At 38.9% G+C, this 27,023-nt stretch overlaps 1 protein-coding gene across 2 annotated transcripts in view; it reads right to left on the minus strand.

Moving 5' to 3' along the window:
• The window catches only part of LOC148011643 (mitotic checkpoint protein BUB3.1-like), a 46,120-nt gene extending 20,447 nt beyond the window's left edge, over positions 1-25,673 (minus strand). For both annotated transcript variants that reach the window (XM_087670672.1, XM_087670673.1), the window contains exons 1-2: positions 25,362-25,673; positions 8,122-8,252 (exon numbers count right to left, since the gene is read on the minus strand). In XM_087670672.1, the coding sequence (XP_087526798.1) occupies positions 8,122-8,252; positions 25,362-25,493 (263 nt within the window). In that variant the 5' untranslated portion in view covers positions 25,494-25,673. The remainder of the gene's footprint in view (positions 1-8,121; positions 8,253-25,361) is intronic.
• Positions 25,674-27,023: the final 1,350 nt, after the last annotated feature.

The following is a 27,023-nucleotide window of genomic DNA, read 5'->3' on the forward strand; positions in this document are numbered from 1 at the left end:
CTCTTATGCGCATCTCCGTGTCTTTGAATGTGAGGCATTTTGCCATGTGCCTAGGGACGAGAGAAGTAAGCTGGATCCCAAGAGTGTCAAATGCATTTTTCTTGGTTATGGGGATGCAAGCGAGATGGGTTATCGTCTCTAGGATCCGCAAGCGCGGAAAGTCATCCGCAGTCATGATGTAGTCTTTCATGAAGACAAAATGCATAGGCAACCTGAGAGAGTTGTTGAGATCCGCAAGGTCATGTTTCAGAAGGAGCCGAGAGCTCCCGCACAACCAGTTGGACAACCTACAGCTGCAACAGATGCCCATAGTCAGGGTGTTGGACAGGCAACTGGGCAAACAACAGAGTCTGCCATGAGACAGTCTACTAGAGAAAGACATCCACCTGATAGATTTTAGCCCTCAATGCATTATGTCTTGGTTACAGATGCAAGAGAGCCTTTCACCTATGATGAGGCTATACGCAGGGGTGACAGCCACTCCTGGGAGAGGGCTATGTAGTCTGAGAAAGACTCCCTACATAAGAATGACACTTGGGGTTTGGTTTCCTTGCCTACGGATAAAAAGGCTTTGCCATGCAAGTGGGTGTACAAGCTAAAAAGTACCCCTGGACATCCCAAGCCGGCATACAAGGCTAGATTGGTAGCAAAAGGTTTTAAGCAAGAGCATGGTGTGGACTTTGACGAGGTCTTTTTTCCTGTGGTTAAAATGACCATCTTGCGCTAAGTCTTGGCTTTGGTTGCTCAGCTTGACTTGGATTTATACCAAATGGATGTTAAGACAAATTTTTTACATGGGGACTTACATGATGAGATTTATATGGAGCAGCCTAAGGACTTTGCAGAACCTGGCAGACAACACCTAGTGTGCAAATTGAAGAAAAGTTTTTATGGCTTGAAGCAGGCACCTAGAGAGTGGTATCATGAGTTTGATACCTTTATGCAGTCACAGGGCTACAACCGAAGTGCTATGGATCCGTGTCTTTACACGAAGAAAGCCCGTGATGGTTCTTTATTAATTTTGGTACTCTATATGGATGATATACTGATAGCAGGAAAAGCTCATGATGAGCTAGATGCGCTTAAGGCTCAACTCAATAAGAGCTTTGAGATAAAAGATCTGGGACAAGCCGCTCACATACTAGATATGCGCATTAGACGTGACAAGCATCAAGGACTCCTCTACTTGTCACAGAGGGACAACATTCATAAAGTCCTTGAGCGCTTCCGCATGCAGGACGTAAAGCCTATTGGCTGTCCATTGCCTTCTTATGTGAAGGTATCACTCGCTGATTGTCCGCAGACAGATGAGCAAAGGGCCGAGATAGCCAAGATTCCCTATGCATCCGCAATGGACAGTCTTATGTATACCATGATAGTCACTCCTCCAGATATTGCCTTTGCAGTTGGTGTTGTGGCACACTATATAGCTACATCTGGCAAGAAGTATTGAGATGCCGTGAAGGGTATCATGAGATACCTGAAGAGCACTGCAAATATGTGCATATGCTATGGCAACCAAGATACAAGAGTCGTGGAATACACTGACTTTGATTATGTAGGACATGCAGATAGTAGGAAGTCCACTTCCGGCTATGTATTCACCTATGCTGGAGGTGCTGTTTCTTGGATGTCTAGGGTGCAGAAATGCACGGCTCTTTCTACTACAAAGACTGAGTATATTACAGCCACTGAGGCTTGCAAGAAGGCCATTTGGTTGGGTCGTTTAGTTATTGACCTTGGTATTGATGCTATCCCTACACTGCATTCTAATTCTATGAGTGCTATTCCGTTAGCCAAGAATCTGGTCTTCCATGCAAAGACGAAACACATTGAGGTGAGGTATCACTTCATACGTGGGGTCGTTGAGGACAAGTCTGTTGATCTTGTCAAGATCTCGACTGACCAAAATCCTGCAGATCTGCTTACGAAAAGCCTCTACAAAGCGTTTTGCCTTCCTCAAGAGGTTGATGAGAGTGGGATGAGATGACGTCTTTCCTCATCCTGTTGTACATATGTACATGTTGTACTGTCTTTTTTTCTTTTTCTTTTCACTCCTCACTGGGACAAATTCGCCTTTAAGTGGGAGGTTGTTGGGAGTAAAGGCGCCTCTGCCTAGCCGCCTGTGTATTACTACACTGACAGTCACCGCCACTACACACTGCAGGTGGCGGACGTCCGTCACCGTCACTTTATTCTTTATTCTTTTAGTGATAGTTTGAATAAAGAAAGGCCCGGTCACACATTGTGACTGTTGGAGTTTCCATTTCTAGTCTCTCCCTTTCTTGCTCTTGCTCTCCCGCCATAGCTCTCGAGTCTAGCCTTTGATCCGTCACTCCCTTTCGTTACATATTTTTAACCATACTTAAATACATTGAGCCTTGCACACCATGCATTGGTTGCTACATAACAAAGGGATTTATATCATATATTCTTGTATGCCGTCCTTGTCCAACCATAGCATGAAAAATCGTGCGTTCGCTAAAATATCCTAGCAACCCCATCATAGCATGCTAGCCCGACTATCCAAAATCCATTGGATTGGTACTTCCATAATGGCCTTGCATTTACATTTCTTGTCTCGTAGAGATATCAACTATTTTGTTTCATTAGCATCTTTGAAAGCTTTAAATGAAAGCTTTGGCATTATCTTCGATGCACCTTGTTGTCCTGAAGATGTAGAAGATGCCTTTTTTTTTTTGCATTTGTTGTCTTTCTTCAAAACATTCAAAAATTGAGTAAATTGAGAATCCTTTGCCAATTCAACAAAGAGATTGACTGCTATCCTCATCCAATTCTTGAACTGGTCATCAAATTGCTCTTCACTTTGCTGCTCATCAACCTTCTTATACCCTGAAGACCGTGCATCTTGCCCAACAGCAACATTTTCAGCTTGCTAAGCCTTGTCCAAGGCCAAGGGTTACATTTTCTTCATTTCCATGTGAATGTTCATACTGAGAGGCATCATCACTGCTTGAGCCCATCTCACTATATAAATGCATATTGTTGTAATTTCTCAACTAAGAGTAAAAATCAACACCAGCACAAAGCTTTGGCTTACAATCAAGTATCTCACACCCACCAAATCAAGGGATCAAGTGATATCCGAGCAATGAAACCATGAAACCAACCTTTCTTCCGTGGATAGATCGTAATTCCCTAATTACAATCTAGTTACAATAGCAACATTTATTACCAAATTGAGAATGTAAATTAACTTATAATCTTGGACAATAAACACCCTGTTGGCCCCAAAATTAACACCCCTTTCGGTATTTCTTTAAATTAACTTAAAAAGAAGTTAATGTACAATGGGATTTTTCCAATTCTTTTTTGTATTCGAACTCCCCTTACTATCCAAAATGACTAGCAAGTTTTTAATTTAATTTTCCTCTTGATTCAAGCAATCAATTGGCTTTCACTCGCTTTAATGAAGATGAAAAATGCCCCAAATTCATTGATTTGCTAGTCTCTCCACTTGAATTTGACTAAAATAGCTTCAACCCTATTAAATCCAAGTCTTGAAGCTTCCAATTTTTAACATGCTTCCCAAGGCTATTACTAAACCCTAATTTTTTATACAAATTAGGATTTATCGTAGAAATTTTTTATATTTCTAAGCCTTTGGTGATCTCAATGTTATAATCTTCAAAGCAAAATTGTAAAAATGTTAAAAGATGAGAGAGAATTCTAAGGAAAGAAAATTCAAACTTTCTTTACAAAGAACTAAAGAAAATCAATCATTTACTATTGTTGTCCTGTCTCAATAGCATATAGATACTATCACCTACTGTTGATTTATCTTCTCCTACCCTTGGCTACCTCAAAAGGACCTCCAATGGCTACAGATCAAACCAGCAACATCTCCTATTTCTCTCTTGTAGAATGAATGCACTAAAAATACCTCTCCAATCTCTTAAGACATTTTTCAATCTTGCATCGATATTTTTGATAAGTGAAAATCTTCCCAAATGGTTTTTTCAACATTATCCATACTTAAATATTAACTTTCAATCTTTAAATACTAACAATCAATCTAATAATTATTTCAATGCCCAAAAAAATAATCTAACTACTGGCTAATAATTAAATTGGCCAAGCAACTTCCATTCCCGAGTATCTTTCCACCATCTTTGACCATCAGATTGACATGAGGTACCATTCAACGCCACTTCTCTAGCGTCACCAACTAACATTTTTTATCAAATGAATGACCTATGTCAACTGGCACCAAATACCACCAAGTACTTGTGCAACATAACTTATATAGCAACTTTTACCTTTGACATTCCATGATTTCCTGGAGTTTCGAGCTCGTAAATTTACTCTAATCTCAATTACACCTCACATGTGCAACATTTACTTAACCATGTGATTAAAAATCAATCCACATGTTAACTAAGGTTTCAAAAATACATGTCCTCATGACATGTTCTCATTCATTACACCCAAAATACTCAATTCTTTGTATGAAAAAAAAGCATCTAGAATGTGTCAGCTAAGCTCGATCATTGTCCTCTTGACTATCGTAGTGGTTTTTATTCCCATTACATCTTGTGCATTGTCTCTTTCATCCATCTTGTGTCTTTCATGAGACTTTCATCATTTTGCTCTTCTAACAAAATCTAGCCAAGTTGCTTGCAATATGTCTAAGAAAGTTGTCTATGTTCTTTAAACAATCACAAAATTACATTTCTCTCCTTAGAGATTCTATCATATGCCTATGGAGATCTAGCCAAGTTGTTGATGACATGATCAAAACTCCCAAAAGCGATCATAGTGCAACTCCTATAGCCCAATTAATCATCTAAATGTAGTTTAACTTTTCTACTAGCATGTCTATATGTGATCTCATAAGAATTAGTAGTTTCACTTTGATCGAGTCACAACTTCATACAATAATATAAAAGAAACTAGTTTGATCAAGAAACCTAGTTTTCTGCCCAACTTTTTAATAATTGCAACTATTGCCAAAGATTGTCTATTAACCACAATACCTCAACTTATGGAGCTTCTACATATTTTTAAGATTGAACAATTAGCAATCATGTGTGTCATGCCTATTCATCTCTTGCCTATGAGCCTCAATTTGAGTCAAACAAGGACATTTGGGGCTCTAACACAATGTTTGTCTATCGTTTTATACATCCTAGACACTTTAGGTGGAGGTGACACCAATGCATTTCATCTTTGGCATCATGGTCATTTTGGTCAGTTGGACCGGCTGACTTAGGCATCCACACTTTGGGCCTAGCCAATTTGTACACCAATTGTGGCCTCAATTTGCCTATCTACAAGCAACTTGCCCCCTCAATCCATTCATCCATGATTCAGCCATCCCTCTTCATTCTTATCTCATCCCCATAACTCCATCTACCACCCACTTTGACACTCTAAGCTGCATGTTGGGGCTGACTGTCGCAGCCTTGAGTCATTCAATCTTTTGTAAGTTAGTTTATCTTTTCTCTTGCACTTTCTTTCCATCTCCTTTATTTGCTCCATATTCACTTTCCTTTCCATTGTGTACTCTCACATGGTATCATTCGCCTTGGTGGAAGTGAGTCAGCTGAAGAGTAGCATCTGTCCATGTATCAGCCAGCGAGGCATCATTATCAGAGTTGCCATATCTGTGTCTTTTTGTCTGTTTGTACAGGTCAGCCTGTTCCTACACCAAACAGCCGTATTTTCAGCTGGATATTCCCTCAACTGCACCATTTTCTGCTGGCACCTCTTCCCACAGCTGCATTTTGCAGCAGGCAGATATTTTCTCAGCCCACCGACATCTGAAGCTGCATTTTCTACAGCTGGCAGTTCCTGAGTGCTGGGCAACAGCTTTCCAACCAGCCAACCTCTATTCAGCTGCTGATGACATACAAGCAAGCTACAAGGTGCTGCCTGCTTCCAATGATCCAAACCAGCCCATAAGCAGCTACATGTTCGCTCATGGACTCTTCTACTGTGATTGCATTTTGCAGCCAATTGCCTTGCTACTGCAGCATTTTAACATTCCAGCCTCAAATACTCCCCATTCTCCACTGCTGCACACCAGATCTCGCTGCCCAGCAGATCAATGGGCCCTGAACAAGCTGACATCATCATCATCCACATCGTTTTCATCAATAGCAGCAGTATTTTCTTGTTTCTTTTTGCAAGTTTTCTTGGAGGATACAAATGGCCGGACCAATACAGCTGGGGAGACAATGTGGGTCAGGACCAAGAAGACCATCAAAGTCACAACCAAGACCAAGAAGAATGGTATCCACAAAGCCGCGACCATGAGGATTGTCGTTCAAACCATCGAGATTGACACAGTAATCATGACATGGATCAACAACTAGATCGTAACTGGGTTCCTTCTGAACATCATCATATCATGCTATCCCTAATTCCTCTTCCATGGTCACCAATCCACAATTGGCTATTATGGCACCCCCTGTGCAGGTGCATTTCTAGCACAGTGGTCATTTTGGTCATTTGGGCAGACTGACATGGGCGCCCTAATTTTGGGCTTGGCCAATTTGTACACCAGTTGTGGCTTCAATTTAACTATTTATAGGCAGCCTGCCTCCTCAATCCATTCATCCATCACTCAGCCAACTCTCCTCATTTTGTCTCATCCTGCAGCCTCAGTTTGGCACCCACACTAACAATCCATTCATCCATCACTCAGCCAACTCTCCTCGTTTTGTCTCATCCTGCAGCCTCAGTTTGGCACCCACACTAACACTCTGAGCTGCATATTGGGGCTGACTATTGCAGCCTTGCATCATTCAATCTTTTGTCAATTTGTTCCTTCTCTCCCTAGTGTTCTTTCAGCCTCCTTGCTCTGGATCACTTTCGTTTCTGTTGCGCTGAACTGCACCTAGAGGGATCGAACAGTCCCCTAAAGTGAAGTGGACCACAGCTTTGCAAATGTCATAGCGGCCCTATGCAATTAACAGGTATCCACACCCAATTCTGAGATTGGCATGAGATGCCATCTTGAATCGTGCATGGATATGACCATCTCACCCACTGCCTGAATGGCATGGGTCACAATCATGCTAAGTGCCTTAAGTACATGATGAACACACATACACATCTGAGACAGATTGAGAGGGAAAAAGGGCTGTGCACAAACTATTGCATTCTGAGACTGAACGGCTCACGCACACTGATATGTGCTGCATGTGTAATTAGCCACAACTGAGAAGAGGTTGGCAATCTCTTGAATACAGAACTGGAAGGACCCATGCACATGGATACATGAGTGAAGAGTCTCAACTGACTAAGACATGCATCTCTGTCATGATGTTTAATCAGGCTGACCTGTCTAAGACAACTAGATCCAGTTAGCCACATAACACACAAAAATGCCTAAGTGAAAATACAAACTACTTAGAGTTAGGAAACAGGAAATCAGTGCCACGAGGCAAGCATGCACATTGACACAGCATGTGGCATTGTCTCCTATTGTCATATTTTGCAAAGCTTTTCAGCAGCTTTACAATGAGTTGTGTATTTCATACTGGCCCAGCCTGATTTTCAGATCTATCAAGATTGGCCAACTTGATCAGTTAGTAATGTACTTATATACTCAGACTCTCACACACTTAAGGATATAGTCACTTGATCTCAGCATCCAGCAGTTCAGCACATCCTTCTGTTCTTCTCAGTCTTCATCTTGGCCAGGGGCACTCAGTAGGATCAGGCCACTTGTCACATAGGCAAAGAAAAAACGAGACAGAGAAAGAAATGAATAACACAATTTCATCGCATGCACTAAAACATGCATGCATAAAAGGCACACATGTTGTGGCTTGGTTACCATGTCATGAATCGAAAGCCACTGTCCTTATGCCTCTCAAATTCAGGCACCTGAACTCCAGCAAAACCGGTGCAGGCAAAATGGAAAACACTTGACGAACATAGTAAGACAAACATATAAACAGACAGTCCTCCTTTTTATGCCTTACAAGCAGTCAAACCCAGTAAAGGCAAAGGCACAACCAAAGCAATAGTCTACTATGTCGGAAGGCAATATTTACATGGGATTGGAGAGAGAGCATACATACTCTGTTGTTTTAAGCTCTAGCTATACCTTAATCAAAAGCAGAAGGTAGAGCTATTGTGCAATTATACCTTCTAACAATGGTGTCTGCACCAACACTGAATCCAGAGTTATCATCATGAAAGCAGCAATCTAAAACTGCCCCAGAATGAGCATATTGACCCTTCAAAATGTTTGCACTTGCATCATACAGTCGAACTTTCTGTAAGCACATTACCAACCCACAAACAAAAACCTTGGTAAGCATATGGTTGGAGAAACTCAAAGACATGTTTTTAGAAATACTGAGACAATGTTCCTGTTATGGTCCAAAACGTGCAACAATATTTCAATGTTATGCCCTGAACAGTCAGATGCACTAAGGACAATCCACCAAACTACACACAAACTTCACTAGCTAGGTCTTCAATTTCATCAAGCATGGATTTTCATGGGGCATAAGCCACAACCAACACATTTGAGTTATCTAAAAATAGTATAAACAGAATAAGAAGTTAGACCAAAAAAGTTTAATTTTAGGCTTGCATTATATCTTGCTGACCCCTGTAAAGCACAAGCAGCAAGCTACACACAAATGTGCAAGCACTTACTGCACATTACAAACATATGCCGTATTTTTTAAAGATAAAAAGGCAATCTGTAGGAGTTTGTGTGATTAGAGTTGGGTTTTAGCAAAGACATAACCATATGCTAGGGCTGGGAAAAACATGGTTATGGAGAGCTGAGGGAAGCATGATAGACACAAATATGCAGAACTTGCTGGGCACTATAAACATAAGCTGTCTCTTATTTTTGCGATGCCAAAAAAAAAAGACAATTTGTAGGAGTTTTCTGTGATGAGGGTTGAAACATACGAGTTTTTCTTCTCTTAGTTTTTGCCGTACACACTGTTTCTCCCCATAAACACTATTGTCTCTCTGATATGGTATGAGTGCATACCGTCCCATCACTTTTCTTGACATGGTATTAGAGCAAAGATGCTCAAAGAGCTAAAGATTCTCTTCATTGGAGAAGGTAGACAAAGGTTGCAAGTTCAGCATCACCTTCAAATTTCCCCTATTTCCATTGCATCATCAAGAGATACCCTTGTCTTCTTCTCCCTCTTAGACTCCCTTTATAGGTTTGCCACATGATGTTATGACCTCTTTGCAAATAGAAGGACCAACCACTAAGTGCTCCTCCTAAGGCAAGAACAGTCATACCACCAAAGATTGTCATCATCAACCTTTGCTCCCTACCCCACCGGAGTATATGTGTCTTCCCCCTATCATTCATTGTACCACCTCCCCATTCTAGGCCATGGAGATCATTCTACATCGACTATCAAATTTTTGTGCTCAAGGCAATAAGACACAAACAATGCACACTAAGCCCTTGCAAGCAAAAGGAGGCTCTAAGACCTCACAAGATGATAAGCCCTCTTGGAGACCATTGCTCCACCAAGAGATAGTGGTTGTTGGGTACCATCTCCTCATCACACCACTCCTTCAAGAGAGTGTGGTTGTTCGACTTCTTCCAACTCCTTTGACCAAGAGACAAGGTTGTTGTCCACTTGTGGCTCCACAAGAGCTACTTATTTTCTCACCTTCCTTGTATTGCTCCACGAACACGAACTCCAATGCGAGTGCTAAGGATATTCTATGTGATACCCCTCCCTCACTCCTCGCTCTAATCAAGTTCAGGAGGCCACTTTGGACTCTATCTTGCTTCTATTCCTTTAAATCACCAAATACCTTCTTTGACACTGCCAACAACATTTCCTTCGTCAACAAACACTTCGAAGGCCATGATCCATGAGTTTCTTGATTCCCTATCTCTCACCAAGGCAGATTCACAAGAGAACCCTCTTTCTTCTCCTTCACAAGAGGATCCCATTCCTTCAACTTTAGAGGGGATCCCTACTCATCATGCAGTTCTTCACCACCTTGTGGACAACCCTTTTCCTTTTTGGAGTGGTTGACATCTCTATGCCATCTGACCCATTTACTCACATTGCTACCTAGGATCTACGGGGTTCTTTCTAGTTCAAGGCTTTGGATGTTTCAACCATGGCTTGGTGGCTAGGCCTTCGTATTCCTTCCAACATGGAATAATGGAGCTTGTGGCTTCTCTCTTGAGGTTGAGTTTTGGGTTCTCTAAGCTCATCATGACTACCATACTTTACTACATGTCACCTTACAAGTGGAACATTGGGATTCTTAGGTGGATCTTCTCTCTCGCTCCTCTTTTTTACTCCTTTTTGGGCCTAAGAGGGAGCGTTGAGAAACCATGTCATTCAATACATTTCTTCCCATTCATTCCCTTTGGTTTCGCACTAATAGCCCCAAAAAGGGTTGGGCACCCATTTAATAAGGTGCCACTCTAGATAGCCCGTGCTTATTAATATGGCACTAGCTCCCCTCATGTCACACTCACTTATAGTCATTTATCCATTTGTCATTCTTCTCTCCTCTTTCCAACCTCTCCACTACTGCTCACACCCCGCAAGAAGACATTGCAATTCATGGCTTGTGCTCCCCTACTATCAAGCACCCTATTCCTCTCAATGCAAGCTACATTTTGATTCATCTTCTTCTTCTTTTGAATTTCTGAGTTTTTCTTCTCTAAGTATTTGCCATACACACTGTTTCTCCCTACAAACCCTACTATCTTTTTGATATGGTATGAGTATATATCATCCCGTCACTTTTCCTGACAGAGCACTCCTTTAAATGTTTCACACTTTGCATAGGAGCAATTTGAACCATCTTAAGGTCCCAATGTTCCTCCACTACCAATCACAAGGGGACACCCTATAGGTTTAGTAGGTCTATGAATATCATAAAAAAGGAATCTGCAATGATGGTAAAGAAATTGACCCTTTTGAAGTCAATTGACAAATGCAATGAAAAGCTTGTCTACACTTGGATGGAGGACATGGATAGTGCCCTTGCCTTTGCGGCAAATGCAATGAATTAAAATATTCATGCAAAAGTGTCTTACAAATGGACTAGCTCTTTGGGGGAGTCATACAACAAGATTCAAGCAATGAGCACTTGAACAAAGATGCACAAGACTATTTCAACACCTATAAATTGCAACAAAGGAATGAGTGGGAATCCTTTTAGTAGCAGCAAAGGAGGATGTGGATACAATATTTACATGCTTCGTGAAATTCCTCCTCGCATATCCTTTCTCTCTCTCTAGCAAAGAGGTTATTTCTAAGTTTGTGGACAGCTTGCATACCTTTGGTATTTGAGTTCATGTGGAGGCAAGTGTTTGGATTATTTGGAGTAGGCCATGCAATTGGTTATCAACCTTTGAGAGGCGACAGATGGGCAAGCAAGATTGAACAATCTAACAAGTGTGTTGTTGCAAAAGTCAAAGTGAAGGGCAACTCCAAGTGTACTGAATGAGACTCTTTATGGAGACGACTACTTGTGAATCAACACAACAATTGCAAGAGGAGAACCGGTATTTCAAGTGCAAGGAAAAGAGCCATATCATAAGTGTCCTTAGCAATAGCAATCAAACATGAGTTTATAAATGGCTTCATTCGCAAAATTGACTATTAGTCAGCATCAAACTCTAGTAGCGATCAAGATGGTGCAACAAAAAGTACAAACTCCACAAATTTGAGATCTCAATCATGGCATCATTATGGTTTGGGATAGAAATACAAGTGCATAATTCAAGTGTAGCAACCAAGAGCTTTAGTCACATATGTCTTCTTTCCATACATAGCATTGACAACAGCTCTTCAAAGGGAGTGCTTAGTTGTAGAGGCAAAGACTACAGACAACAAAGATTTAGTTGCGCCAACCATGAGGAATGTCAAGAGGAGCACCAATTGTGTGTCTTGGAGGTGGGATTCTCTAGTCTAGAGTTATAGGCATGTACTCAAAGCAACCTTGGCAATACGCAAAGGTGGTTTGCCAATTAGGTGGTTCCTAGTTGGTTGTGTAGAAGAGTCCTTAAAACATATGATTGATGATGTCGCATGAATGGCGTTCTCAAGCTTTATAGTTGCTTGGACAAGTGCAAGCACAAGAGTTGCTTTACTCAAAGCAATTCGCCATTATGGCTAGTAATATGGTCATGTTGGTTACTTGTGGTGGCATTGACAAGTACTTGATAGCAAGGGCAATTCCCAAAAAGGAAACTATGGAAAGTTCACAAACTAGTTTCCATAGACTTAAAATTTGTGTTCATCTTCAAAGAGGTTGGATGCACATCTATGAATTCAAATGGGTGCAATGTTGTTGAGCACAACTACAGTTCCAAGGAGGGAGAACATATTGCACCTATGATGTGTCATTGCCATGGCAAACAAGCAACTAGCTCATCACATGAAGGTTGGAGCAACAATCACACATGGCACATTTGTATGGCAGCAATCATGTAAGTCATAAGAGTCACAAAAAGTTTACATACCAATCACTAACTTTGATGACATGATGATACTTGCCGTTGGCATGCCAACATTGTGCTCTTTGATCCTTGATTTCTACATTAGTAGGAGTACTATACAACGCTTTCCATAACTCCTCACCATCATCTTCTAATTGGATCAAGGACTTGGCTTATCCATTTCCCACTAGATATATTCAATGTGACTAGTTCAAGGCTCCACTCCCATGGGCTTGTTTTATCCACCCCTTTCAACAAGTTCTCACCTAGAGAGAGGGTCATGCTACTTGGTTGGACATCTACATCAATAGACTTCATCAATATGCACATGGTCCAATCTTCCATCAAATTTTCTACTTCTCTCCTCAACTACACCCCAAACTCGATAAGGGGTGTTAGTAGGTATGTATAATGTCTAATTCCGTATACATCTCTTGCTTGTAAGCCTAAGTTTGAGTCACACAAGGACCTTGGGAGCTCTATCATGACAATAGTCTGTCAATTCATCTTGTGTGTCAATCTTCTTCATTTCATGCACATTGGGTACACATAACAACATATTTGCCACTTTTCCACTTTAGCCTATTCGCTTATGATTCATGGAGTGCATTTTGTTTTTGACCATATAGGCAACTAGGCCAATAGTTTTAACCACTACCATCCTTTTGGCATCACACAAATGTGTTCATGCATCCTATACCTATTTATAGGCAATCCTACACCCATGCCTCCTTCATCTAGACCAAACAATCAACATTCCAAACCATGATCATTCTAAAACATCTTTCTCAATCAGCTTGTCTACCATCAACCCGGACGCTCTCACTCACTCACCTCCACAACATGCAAGGGTTGTGTAATATCCCCACTTTAATTTCAATCTTCCCGACTTTTCGCAAAATGGACTTAAAGAACTCTAAACCATTAAATAGATAAGATCTCGAGTAAAATGGTTTGAGATTCATAACCTAACATTTTTCCGAATCGATAAGGACTGTAGCCATCCGTCACGAAAGTTACCACGTAAATGTGAGTTATAAGCCATAAGTTGAATTTAACCAAACCCATTTAAAACTTAGCAAAGCAAGACAAATCACAAAGCTTTAAGCTTTAAAGCTTGAAATCTTATTAGGAAAAAGAAGAAGGAAAAGAAGACGTCGGCGAACACGTTGTCGCTTCCCCTCCCTCCCCCTTCTTTTCAATTTAAAAATACGACGCCATAAACCCCCAAATTTGGAGTTCCTATTTGTCAATGAAAAAGCATGATTTCTCCTTCTGTAATTTAGTAATTAACTCCGACAATCTCCCCCTTTTCTTAGTTCGATGAGAGACTTGGACTAAAGCAAGATCGTTTGAGAGCCAAGTAAATTAGTCATGGCATCTCTGGCAGCCTCTCTAGACCTCAAAGATCAAATCACAAACATCAAATTGCATCGTGAAAGCTTCTAAATTGCGGATTTGCCAAGATACCCTCCATAAAGAGTTCTTCTTCTTTGCCACAACCCTTCTTCAATTTAGCTATATAAATACGAGACATAAAGAGCCATGGAGAGCAATCCGAGCAAGAGAGGAGAGACCCTTCCCAAGAGTATAGAGCAAGAGAGAGTGGGGCAAGAGAAGTACGAGAACAAACATTTCTCATCACAAAGATAAGGAGGATACTCTGCAAGCTCTTAAATTCAATTCCTCCATCCCTTCTAACCTATTTCTCTGTGGAATCAAGACTCTTCTCGATTTTTCTAAATTCTTAGTGATCGCCTTTTCCCATTAATCAAAATTCCGTCAATCTAATTATCCCCAAGCTCCTTCGTCAAAATTCATTTTCAATCCTACGATTAAAGACCATGGTCCTGAAGAAGAAAGTTATACGAAGATCGCGGAGGCAAGAGCTGCCAATAATGCTGCGGACATAATCACTCCAAACAAAATGACAAGTACTGGGGTTACAAACAAAGCTGCCAATACCATCAATCAAGCACTTGTCATGAATTCCTATGTACTATATTTTTATAATAAAGGCAACTAGCAAGCTACCATCCCATGAACAGGCAACAAAAGCTGCATTCATAAAATAAGATTTTATTCAATTTCTACATATAATCTTTCAAATGAATTTTTTACCACAAATTCCAAGGAGGTAACTTGGATTTGTATAAGATGAACCTAAGCAAATACAAAGAAAATGTTGCGTCCCTAAGAGACTTAATATTCCTAATTGATCTATTGAAACCTCCAATGGATAATCACACATGCTAATTCTCAATATATAAAAGACCTTGAGATGAAATTTCCAAAGAATACTGCTCGTAATTAAATTAACCAAGATTTTCTTTTATCGCAAGCAAAGACCCACAAAAGTCCAAAGGGGTTATTCTCAAAAATAAAATTCTTATTTAGATTCAGTCCAAACTAGATTCTGAGAAAGGAAAAATCCAAAAATACTCTTGAAAGATATTACCACTTTACGTTGAGTTTTGCCTTGATGTTATTATTTTTTAGAGAAAAGATTTATCTTGAAAATAAAAAAAAATTGTATAATGCATCCGAATTAAGATATTTGTGATTGCAAGTTAGATATTAATCTTTCCTAAAATCATCAAGCTAAAAGACGAATAACCGAGTACACATCGCCGTCTGAGGCAGTATTCCGATGAGAACAAAACGCTGACTAAGATAGTGTTCTTGATGGTGCTAGATCTCCCCAAGGCTAGCGTAAATAAAACCTACTCCAAGGGGTTTTCTATTTTTGTTTCACACAATAAGTATAGACCGATCATGATGCGAAAGATCTTGTCGTAAGAAACTCTAGTCAACAAAAGGAGGTGAGGATACCAAGGGGCTCTAATCATAAACTCCTTAGCCTCTTATGAACTGCCAACTACCCTTCAATTTCCAAACAGTGTCTTCAAAATTCCAATACTAGCTAAGGAACTAAACTTGGAAAAATAATACCTTCGGATTGACATCACTCTAGTCAAAACAGAAAACATCGTAAAAAGTTATTTTTCTTAAAGAAACCTACTAAGAAGGAATTGCTTTACTATGTTTTTGTATCGTGAATTAAAGACGTGTAACAAATTAGTATCAAGAGATAATTCAAAGAAGCTGTTTTTGTATATTGAACCTAAAGTAAGATAATTAAATAATTAAAAATACTCTCTGGAGGAAAGCAAAAAGGTGGACCTTGACGGATCCAAACCTATGGTTGAGTGGTCCTAGTAAGCCGAGAGCTTTCCTAAAAAAAATTAAAAATCACATTTTTTATCGACCATTAGAAATCAGAAAGCCTGACTCACATCACTTTCGAACCCTAGGCAGAAGGGATTAAAGTGTTATACTTCTCCCATTCTCTTTGAACCCAGCGCAACATAAGTCCGTTTCAATCAATAATTCCTGTAAGGAATGGAATCTCGAACCACTAATACTAGTCTACCGTTAGTAGTCAATTTAAGCAAAAAGACTCAAATTGATCCTCGTGGGAACCACTGGAATCTCCAATTAGCAAACTCCGAGGGTTTTTATCAAAATCCCAAACGGTGCTTTTTAGGACATCTCTTGATGAGCTACTAAGAACATACCACCAAGGAAAGCTCGAGTGGACACATTACAATTGGTCTCAGAGCACACGTTGATATAGGACACAACGCAAGTAAATAAAACTAAATATATTTACAACATAAAATATATTTGCCTTAAGTCTAGACATCTCTTGATGGGCTATTAAGAATGTATCACCAAGTAAAGCTCGGGCGGATACGTTACAATTGGTATCAAAGAGCACGTTGATATAGGACACAATACAAGTAAATAAAACTAATTATATTTACAACATAAAATATATTTCCCTTAAGTAGTGAAAATCTTATCTTCTTAATATATGTTCTTCATTTCTGACAAAAAAACAAACCTTAAAAACGATTCTTGATGTTCCAAGTTATATTTACGTCAACAATGCACTCCTCTAGTTTCAACTGAAGAAACCAAATGATACAAGTATTAGATCACATATACAATCCTTCACCCTTATATTGCGAAAAACGATGGATGTTAAGCAAAGAGTATTGTTACATTGACGCGAACCATCTTACTTACCTCCAAGTAAATTTAAAAATGCTAAGGTAAATGAAAGCCCTTAAGGTTGTCAAGATTTATCTCTTCTATGAGGCCAAAGTAAACTCAAATATGTTGACTAGAGGACGATAGATCAAATTAAACCGATACATCTATGAGGAGGTTACAAAGGTTATACCGACTAATCAAGTCATGATTGTAGAACGCTCCAAATGCCACAGCTATAAGAAAGATGGATTACCTGATCCTCCCTTGAAATATAGATTTTTTTATATTTATTCTCAGAATTCTAGTTACTATGCGATGGATATATCGCAATGCAATGCCTAGATTGTGGTAGAAAAACCTTTTCTAAGAATAATATGAACTCTCAAACTACTCAAATAATGTATTCCCTTTCTATTGACATAAAGAAATATTTTTGTCCATCCATTTGTCTCTTTGATAATCAAAAATAGTGAAAAGATATTATCCATTTGATGTTTTTTTTTTTAAATTAAAACTCTCTTTTGAAGTGTAAACCCTGATCATTATCAAAAGGCTAAGTAGTACATAATTCCCTACCTAAATTAATGAGATAGATTAAGCAAGTAAGCATCCTTTTTTTGAATATGATTGGAGAGAAAATTAATCATAAAACTTGCATAATTTTCTAGAACGTCACCCTAAATCTCAATACTATCAAAAGCTCAAGAAAATAAATTTCTTCTCAAGCAATATAAGCCATCGGAGTTTGATAGTAAACAAAGGGTAGGTGGGAAATATCTTCCGCCCACATGCCTCTCACCGACGTTCTCAAAAAGCAAGTCTCCATTACATGGATATCCGTTGAACAATCTAGCTTTAGAAGCTTAAGCGAAGTTTGATAACCGCCCCTATCTTAAGGTTACCCGACCTTAGCAAAGAATTCGAAGTCATAATTGACGCAAGCTCTCTTTCTTTGGGTTGTGTGCTTATATAAGAAGAACGTCCAATAGCTTATGCTTCAAGAAAATTAAAGATCCATAAAAGAAACTGGGCCACACATAATCTAGAATTACTTGTTGTAATTCATGCCTTTAAATTATGGAGACATTACATGCTTGGTAACACGTTTTCTCTAGTCACTGATCATAAAAGCCTAGAGTGAATTTTTACTCAACCAAGTCTCAATATGAGACAACACCGATGGATTGAGACCTTGTAAAATTTTGACTTTGAAATCAAATATAGACCAAGCGAGGAGAATGTGATTGTAGATAAAGCTGTAAATCATTTCTTAATGCTCTAATCCTAGAGGAATCCTCTAGGGCTAGAACTCTTGCTACAATGATTTCAATGCCCAATAACCCTCTCATAGAAATGGCTAAAGAAAAGACAACGAAAGATCCAAGCTATCAGAGATTATTAAGAAGAGACAGCGAAAGATCCAAGCTATCAGAGATAATTAAGAGAAATTTCCGTCAAGGATTCAAATCCAAAACTTGAGACTAAGTATCAAGATTTTTCTATAAACAAGGAGCTTGCCTATTACAAGACAAGACTCTGTATTTTTGCAAGTTAGAAACTCAAAAGAAAATTACTCTGAGAAACTCACGATTCTTCATTTTCGAGTCATCCTAGTTTTGCTAAGACTCTTAATACAATCAGAAGAAGCTTCTATTGGAAAAGACTCAAGGATGATGTAATGAAGTATATCACCGAATGCTTAAGCTGCCAACAAATTAAGACCGAGCGTATCAAGTTGCCAGGAAAGCTTGAGCCACTTGACATCCCTCAAATGAAATGGAAGTATATTAGCATGGATTTTATAGTTGGATTACCTCTGATACAAAAAGAATAACTCCATAATGATAGTCATTGATATACTAACAAAAGTTACACATCTTATCTTATAAAAACCAATTACAAGGGTTCCGATATCGCCAAGCTTTTCATTAAGAAAATTTTCAAGTTGCATGGATTACCCCAAAGAATCATCAACGACCGTGATTTTCTCTTCACCTTAAACTTTTGGAAGAGTTTGTCTGAAGATCTAAAAACCCAACTCTGCTTCAATACTACTTACCATCCCCAAACCAATGGTCAAACAGAGCAGGTCAACCAAGTTATTAAAGACATACTGAGAGCTTATTGTAATAGGGAATCCAAACGATGGATCCAATACCTACCCTTAGTTGAATTCGCCTACAACGCATCATACCATCAAAATATCCAAATGACTCTTTTTCAGACACTATATAGGCAATATTATCTTACACCATTAAATTTTTCCAATCCTACCCTACGGATAGAAGCATCTAGGCAAATGCTGAAAAGAATGGATCAACAAAGTGAAAGCTATAACGCAAGATATTCAAGCCGCCAAGGATCGACAAAAAGCATATATTGATCAACAAAGGCAAGAACGCATTTTCAAAGAAGGTGACATGGTTTTCCTAAGAGTTTGTCCAAATAAAAGTTCCTTATCTTTAGAGAAATTCAAAAAGCGAAGTCCCAAGTATTGTGGGCCATATAAGGTGCTCTAAAGTGTCTAAGACCAAACGCCTACAAGTTGCAACTCCCTAATAACTTGAAAGTACATAACATATTTTATGTCAATCTATTAAAAGCTTATGTTCCTAACCCAGACCATGTACTTAACAACCAACAAATTGTGATGCTAAGTCAAGTCCTTGAACTTCAACCAAAAAAGATTCTTGACATGCAAAAAAAAACTCTTAAGAAGCAAAACCCTTAGAGAGTATTTCGTCCAGTAGAAAGACTACACAGAATGGACTTAAAAAACTCTAAACCATTAAATAGAGATGGTCTCGAGCAAATTAGTCCGAAGTTCGTAACTCGACATTTTTTCAAATTAATAAGGATTGTAGTCATCCGTCATAAAAGTTACTATGTAAACATGAGTTATAAGCCATAAGTCGAATTTAACCAAGCCCATTTAAAACTTAGCAAAGCAAGACAAATCACAAAGCTTTTAAGCTTTAAAACTTAAAAGCTTATTTTAAAAAAACAAAAGGAAAAAAACATCAACAAACAAGCCACCGCTCTCTTTTCTTTTTTTTTTTTTTAAAACCGCACTATGAACCTCTAAATTTAAAGTTCTTGTTTATCAATGAAAAAGCCTGAATTCTCCTTTTGTGATTCAACAATGAACTTTAACAATCTCCCACTTTTCTCAATTCAATGAGAGGCTTGGACTAAAGCAAGATCACCTGAGAGCCAGGCGAATCAATCATGGCATCTTTAACAACCTCTTTGGACCTCAAGGATCAAATCGCCAACATCAAATTTGCATCTTAAAAATTGCTAATTTGCCAACATACCTTTCATTAGAAGTTCTTCTTCTTGGCCACAAACCTTCTTCAATTTAGCTATAAATACGAAGCATAAAAAGCCATGGAGAGCAGTCCGAGCAAGAGAAAAGAGACACTTCCCAAGAGTATAGAGCAAGAGAAAGTGAGGCAAAAGAAGCACGAGGACAAACGTTTCTCATCACGAAGACAAGGAGGATACTTCACAAGCTCTTGAATTCAAATCCTCCATCCCTTCTATTCTATTTCTCTGTGGAATCAAGACTCTTCTCAATTTCTCTCAAATCTTAGTAATCACCTTTTTCCATTGATCAAAACTCTATCAATCTAATTACCCCCAAGCTCCTTCGCTAAAATCCATTTTCAATCCTACGACTAAAGACCATGGCCCCGAAGAAAAAAGTTATATGAAGATCGCAGAGACAAGAGCTATCAATAATGCTACGGACACAATCACTCCAAACAGAATGACGAGTACTAGGGTTACAAACAAAGCTACCAATACCATCAACCAAGCACTTGTCATGGATTTCCATATACTATATTTTTATAATAAAAGCAACTAGCAAGCTACCATCCAATGAATGGACAACAAAAGCTCCATTCGTTTTTTAAAAAAATTATTCTATTCTTATATGTAATCTTTTAAATGAATTTTTTACTGCAAATTCTAAGGGGATAACTTGGGTTTATACAAGATGAACCTAAGCAAGTACAAGAAAAATATTGCATCCCTAAGAGACTTAATATTTCTAATTAATCTATTGAAACCTCCAATGAATAATCACACATGCTAATTCTCAATATATAAAAGACCTTGAGATGGAATTCCCAAAGAATATTGTTCATAATTAAATTAACTAAGATTTTCTTTTATCGTAGACAAAGATCCACAAAACTCCAAAGGAATTATTCTCAAAAATAAAATTCTTATTTAGATTCAATCCAACGAGAAAGGGAAAATCCAAAAAGACTATTGAAACACTTTACGCTAAGTTTTGCCTTGATGTTATTATTTTTTAAAGAAAATATTTATCTTAAAAATAAACTTTTTATGTATAATGCATCCAAATTAAGATATTTGTGATTGCAAGTTAGATACTAATCTTTCCTAAAATCATAAAGCTAAAAGACGAATAACCGAGTACAGATCGCCGACTGAGGTAGTATTCCGATGAGCACAAAATGCTCACTAAGACAGTATTCTTAATGATGCTAGACCTCCCTAAGGCTAACGTAAATAAAATCTACTCCAAGGGGTTTTCTCTTTTTGTTTCACACAATAAATATAGACCGATCATGATGCGAAAGATCTTGTCGTAAGAAACTCTAGTCGATGATGAGGAGGTGAGGATACTAGGGGACTCTAGTCATAAACTCCTTAGCCTCTTATGAATTGCCAACTACCCTTCGATTTTCAAACTGTGTCTTCAAAGTTCCAATACTAGTTAAAGAACTAAACTTCGAAAAATAATACCTTTCGGGTTGACATCACTCTAATCAAAACAGAAAACATTATAAAAAGTTATTTTTCTTCAAGGAACCTATTTAAAAGGAATTTCTTTACTCTATTTTTGTGTCATGAATTAAAGACGTGTAACAAACTTGTATCAAGAGATAATTCAAAGAAGATGTTTTTATATGTTGAACCTAAAGTGATAGATAATTAGGTAATTAAAAATGCTCTCTAGAGAAAAGCAAAAAGGTGGACCCTGACAAATCCAAATCTATAGTTGAGTCGCATTTTTTATCGACCATTAGAGATCAAAAAGCCTGACTCGCATTACTTTAGAACCCTAGGCAAAAGGAATTAAAGTATTATACTTCTCACATTCTCTTTTCACCCAGTGCAACATAAGTCCGTTTCAATCATTAATTGCTATAAGGAATGGAATCTTAAACCATTAATACTAGTGTACCATTAGTAGTTGATTTAAGTAAAAAGACTCAAATTAATCCTCGTGGAAACAACTGAAACCTTCACTACGAAGTAGACTCAAGCAAGCCTAGTTAGCAAACTCCGAGGTTTTTCATCAAAATTGCAAATGACACTTTCTAAGGCATCTCTTGATGAGCTACTAAGAACGTACCACCAAGGAAAGCTCGAGCGAATACATTATAAATTGGTTATGTATAACCTTGCATTGGTGTTTTTAAACCAATGTAACTTTTACTGTTTTTGTGCTTCATCTATGCTTTTTATCTTAGGCACACTCCCACAACATTGCACAAGTCAAAACACATTTCAGATAACATAAACCTCCCAACAAAACAATGAATTTCATCAATGTTCTCCAAAATCATATCTAATGGCCTGAATGTAGAGTCTCTCAAATCAAAAATCCAAGTTCATGCTCATTTATTTATATAGTAGTATTTGGCCAAGCAAGTTTCTTGATATAAAAAGCTTATCAATAAGCAAGCAAAAGCAATAAATAACCAAAGACCATAGAAACAGGGAACGGCCGTTCCGGCCTATAGAAACAGTTTAACGCGTTCCAGATCCTTGGAGGAGGTGAAACGACCAGGGAACGTTCCCTGCTGTTCCCTGGTCCGTTCCCTATTTGGAACGGCCATTCCAAGCCTGTTGACCAAAAATTTACATTTTTCCACGTTTTTTCTTTTTGCTTATATCATACTTCTTCTACTACATATTCACCTATCTCCATTGCCTAATGTGCACACACTAATCTCTCTCTTTTTTTTTTTTCGTAAAAGGTAATTGTATTAATTACGAAAAAAGGTACAAGATCACTAATCTCTCTCTCTCTCTCTCTCTCTCTCTCTCTCTCTCTCTCTCTCTCTCTCTCTCTTTTGAATATTCAAAGTGTTAAGACAACCCACAAGCCAATTAGGAGTCCATGCAAAGCTCAAATTTGATGCATTATAAACTCTTGCAAATCACAATCAAATTTCAGCCTATTCTCAATTCCAAGGTAATCATCCATTTATATTGTCTAATTTCAAGGGAAACTAGAATAATTGGGGCAATTCATGAGCAATTTGGAGCTATGGGAATAATCGATTCAATTTTGGGACATTTGGGTCAATTTGGAGCATTGAGGGATATTGGGGCAATTAGAGGGACATTCTTTGGGGCAACTTGATCATGCAGGGCATATTTGGGGCACTTAAGATATGTGCCACTCCCCCCCGTTCCCATTCCCCCACCTTGGACGTTCCCCCCATTCCAGGGGGTCCCACTCCCGTTCCCCGTCCAGGTAACTATGCCAAAGACAAAGGCAATCACAACTTCCTCATCTCTATTTAAACACTCTAGCAAACTTTGAAATACACAATTTATTCAAAATTTTCCAAGATGAAGCCAAATCCACCCAAAGAAGTCTGAATCAATTTAAGAATGCCTAAAAGCAAGCTTGTCAAGGAAGCTACTATAAGAAATGAGAGGTGATTGTATCAATATAAAGAAAGCTTCTTAGAAGAAGTTGCCTTACAAGACTCTTCTTAAAAGAATCTACCTATAAAATGAAGCTGCTAACTAAAGCTCCCTCGAAGAAAGCTTTGTAAAGAAGCTATGATAAAAATCTCGAGGCAAAAGCTACTAAAAGAAAGCCTCTTGAAAAGCGTTAGAAATGGCAAAAAGAAACTTGTGACAAAAGCTACTTTAAAAGAAGCTTGTTGCCATTTGCAATAGCTTCCAAAAGCTCTTAAGGGATGGAAGATTTGTTATCTTGCTTTAGGGCTGCAATCTCAATGGTTGGAGTTAAAAAAACCATCTTCTCTAGCAAAAGATAATGCAAGAAAGGTTATTTCAACCGTTCCATTTTGTTGTTGATTGATAGAGCAATGATGTAATTGTCAAATCCTTGGATTTCTATCATTTTCCATGTAAGTAGAAACAATAACACTATATCTTACAAAGGTAAGAAAGCTAGCTTATGTACATGTGGTAAGGTGAGATCAATACTATGCTAGAAGTTAGACTATAGCACTTAATCTAGACATTCACAACTACCAATAGGTATAATGGTGGGTATCGACCACAAAAGTCTACAAAGATCCACAAAAATGAAAAACAAAAGCCATAAGTTTAAACATTGGAAATCCTACTGGACAATTTCAATTCATTCCAATATAAAACTTCCATTTTTCCCCATAACCCTTTTCAAAAGTGGGTTGATAGAATAGCCATGGTAGATTGACTCGCAATTACTTTCACATTGATAATTGACAATAATGAGAATCATCGCTCGAGTCCAATACCTAACATTTCTTTCTTTCACTTTTCAAAGACTGAGTATAGTAATCACTTTTAAAAATAAACAAAATAAAGAGCATTTGGATCTTAACACAATTTCTCTTGGCTTTGAACCTAAAAGATGTTGCACATGGCTTTGCAGTTGACCTTGGTCAATCGATGCCATCAAAGAATACACTTGCACTTTCCAAAGTATTAAAGAGGCACAACCTAATTTAGCAACACCAACTTGTGCTATCATTTTTCAAAGGCGGTTCACAACACAAGACCTTCCTGTAACATTCCAATTCTCACAACATAGGTAATGTGCGCACTTCAATGTTCTGGAAGAGTATGATCATGCAGCAATATCAACAAAAGACCTATAACCACACTCCTACTATCTATAGGGGTGGGCTGTTGAACAACTAAGTTCTCAATTTGCACAATCCAAATAACTGAGCTAAGGAGAAAAATGCAGTTTCATGACTTTAGCCACTGTGATGCAAGACCAGGGGAACTGCTGGCATGAAACAAGGCTGCTAGAGCAATCCTGATCAGGAAGACTGATCAGACACCAGGCTTATTTGATATGAAAATCGTGGATTAGGCTAGCACAAAATGCATATGGTGGCTTTGTAATGCCTAGTTAATGGACTTGGAGCATTGAATTGCTTGAGAAGTTAAACGATTGATAAAGTCCCCAAATTATTGATTCTCCAGCAACTGGCTCTCCACAAGGTGCCTACCTACTGTGTGGAAACCCACAATATTTATTGATCCTCCACAAGCTGCCTGTCTAACCTGTAACTATCTCACAGCCCACCTGAAGCAGCAACCATCTGAGATTCCGCAAATCAAGACAGTTTCCCATTAATCTAGGTTCTGTAATTTATGATACCAGAATCAGCCTTGACGGAAATTCCATTGGCAGAGATTCCAATGGTCACAGAGTGCATTGAGGTAGTGGTTTTGAAATCCCACACACACATATTTTGCTGCTGAGATGATTTATGCCAGGAAAATGCAAGACAAGTACAGAGTATGCAGACTGTGCCATTGCTAGTTATCAAAAATATTCATCTGCAAGAGTTGTATTATTTGGCCGGTGTTTTAAAATACCAGCAGCATACCGAGCGCTGCACCCAGCGTCCAAAATGCAGAGTGATCAAACCATATCCAATAAAAAGCGCACATACTGTGTCATTGCTGGTACTTTAAAGTATCGGCGACATACAAAATGTTGCATCAGGTCACCATATGCAAATTTGCACATACATGCGCACAACTGGTCTAAGAAATGCATCTGATCAAATGCAAAACCTATGTGAAAAATCTCCTAAGATGGAAAAGAGCTTACCGAGTCCCAGGAGGAGGCGATGAGGTGATCACTGTGGTTGGAGAAGCGGAGGTTGGAGATGCCGTCGGCAGGTGGGGACGACAGCTCGCGACCCGATCCAACGCCTGCTACAGCCGGAGATGACCCTATCATGGCGACCTCTCGTCCCGAATGAAAGAGGATAGGCCGAGAGAAAAAGAGAGGTGATCACTAGCTATCCACAGCTATAGGTCAGCAAGGCTCTCTCTCTCTCTCTCAGCTTCTGCTTCTCTCCCTCTCTTTCTTGCTGATCGGGACTCGGGAGGAAGCGGGAAGCATGCTTTGAGCCTCTTGTGCCTTTCTGCCATTTTTTTGAATTTAATCTCTTATTTTATAATGCGCGAAACATGTATTATTAAAAATATATTTACATTACCGCAAAGGTGGGGCACCGTGGATTTGTAAGGAACTTAGGCCGGATACACACCGGGCTGCGCAGGGTGAAAAAAGAAGCGTCCGCTGCCCTACGTGTCAAAAGGCCATTGGGCCCGATTTTTGCGGATGGCGGACACTTCTAGGTGGGGGATCTTCCCCGTCCCGAAATTCGGGCGTGCCCCATGAACAAGACGACAGCACCTTTTTCTAAAAAGTGACCTAAGGGACTGACAAGAATTGAACCCCCACCAATCCCCTCACACCCTTTATTCATTAGCAATGGGCCAACCTTCTTTTCGTGAAGTTCGTGGGCGTAGTTTAGTGTGTAAACGAAGTAATGGACAACTTGCACCTCCTGTCCGTCCATAGCCCGGTGTGTAATCGGTCTTATATAGTGCTTTTGTATACACGTCGCTTCTTTCTCAAACCCTTTAGTGGTAACAACATCTCGTCCCTCCAAGGCTAACTTGTTGAGAGAGGGTGTACACAAATCTTGATTTTGGTTCTTGGAAATCTCTTCTACCAATAGTCACATGAACCTTTAGAGCAAGGTGCCCTTCATGTGCATTGAAATTTTCTTCCAATCTATCAAGGCCTTCTTTGTCTCACTTTTTTAAGGCATTTTAGTGGATGAAGCGTTCTAGTAGTGAAGACAATCGACCACTCCTCCTTCTTCCGCTAGAGTATCTCCCTTAGCCAAAGTTGTTCCTTCCTTGTAAGGGACCATTTCATTGCAATTTCCTTCTCCTTCAACCATCACAACTGAGAGGAATGCTAGAGGTCCTTCCACGACCTAATGCCCTTCGAGTAGAGGGACTTTGAAAGCTTCAGCTTTTCCAAGTTGGGCACATTACAATCATCAAAGGCACTATCAAAGGACCAAATTACCTACTTAAGGGAGGAATCTCCCCTTCCATTTTGAGTTTCAAGCAAGTTGGTGTCTTTTAATTGTATTTTTCCACATAGAAACCAACCTATGAGCAACTTTGAGGTCTAAAATCTTGAATTTAATTACATTCCTAATGAGAAGCGTGCATTCCCACCCACATTGAGTATGGAAATCCTTTTGGGGAGCTTGAAAATCATCATGTCAACTTTGTCTTTCAAGGGCTTTACACATGATCCCACCTTCCTTCTTCATGGGAAAAGTAACCACTTCAAAGCAAACTAGCACCATTGATGGCCTTCTTTATGAGACCATAAAAAACTTCTAAATGTCTTTTCTAATTCCTTCCAAGCTACAAAACTAAAGGAAAATGAAGTTGCCAC

This window comes from Lygodium microphyllum, chromosome 28 (assembly GCF_053477565.2).
Source record: "Lygodium microphyllum isolate KBCC chromosome 28, Lygodium_microphyllum_v1.1.10, whole genome shotgun sequence".
NCBI lineage: Eukaryota > Viridiplantae > Streptophyta > Polypodiopsida > Schizaeales > Lygodiaceae > Lygodium > Lygodium microphyllum.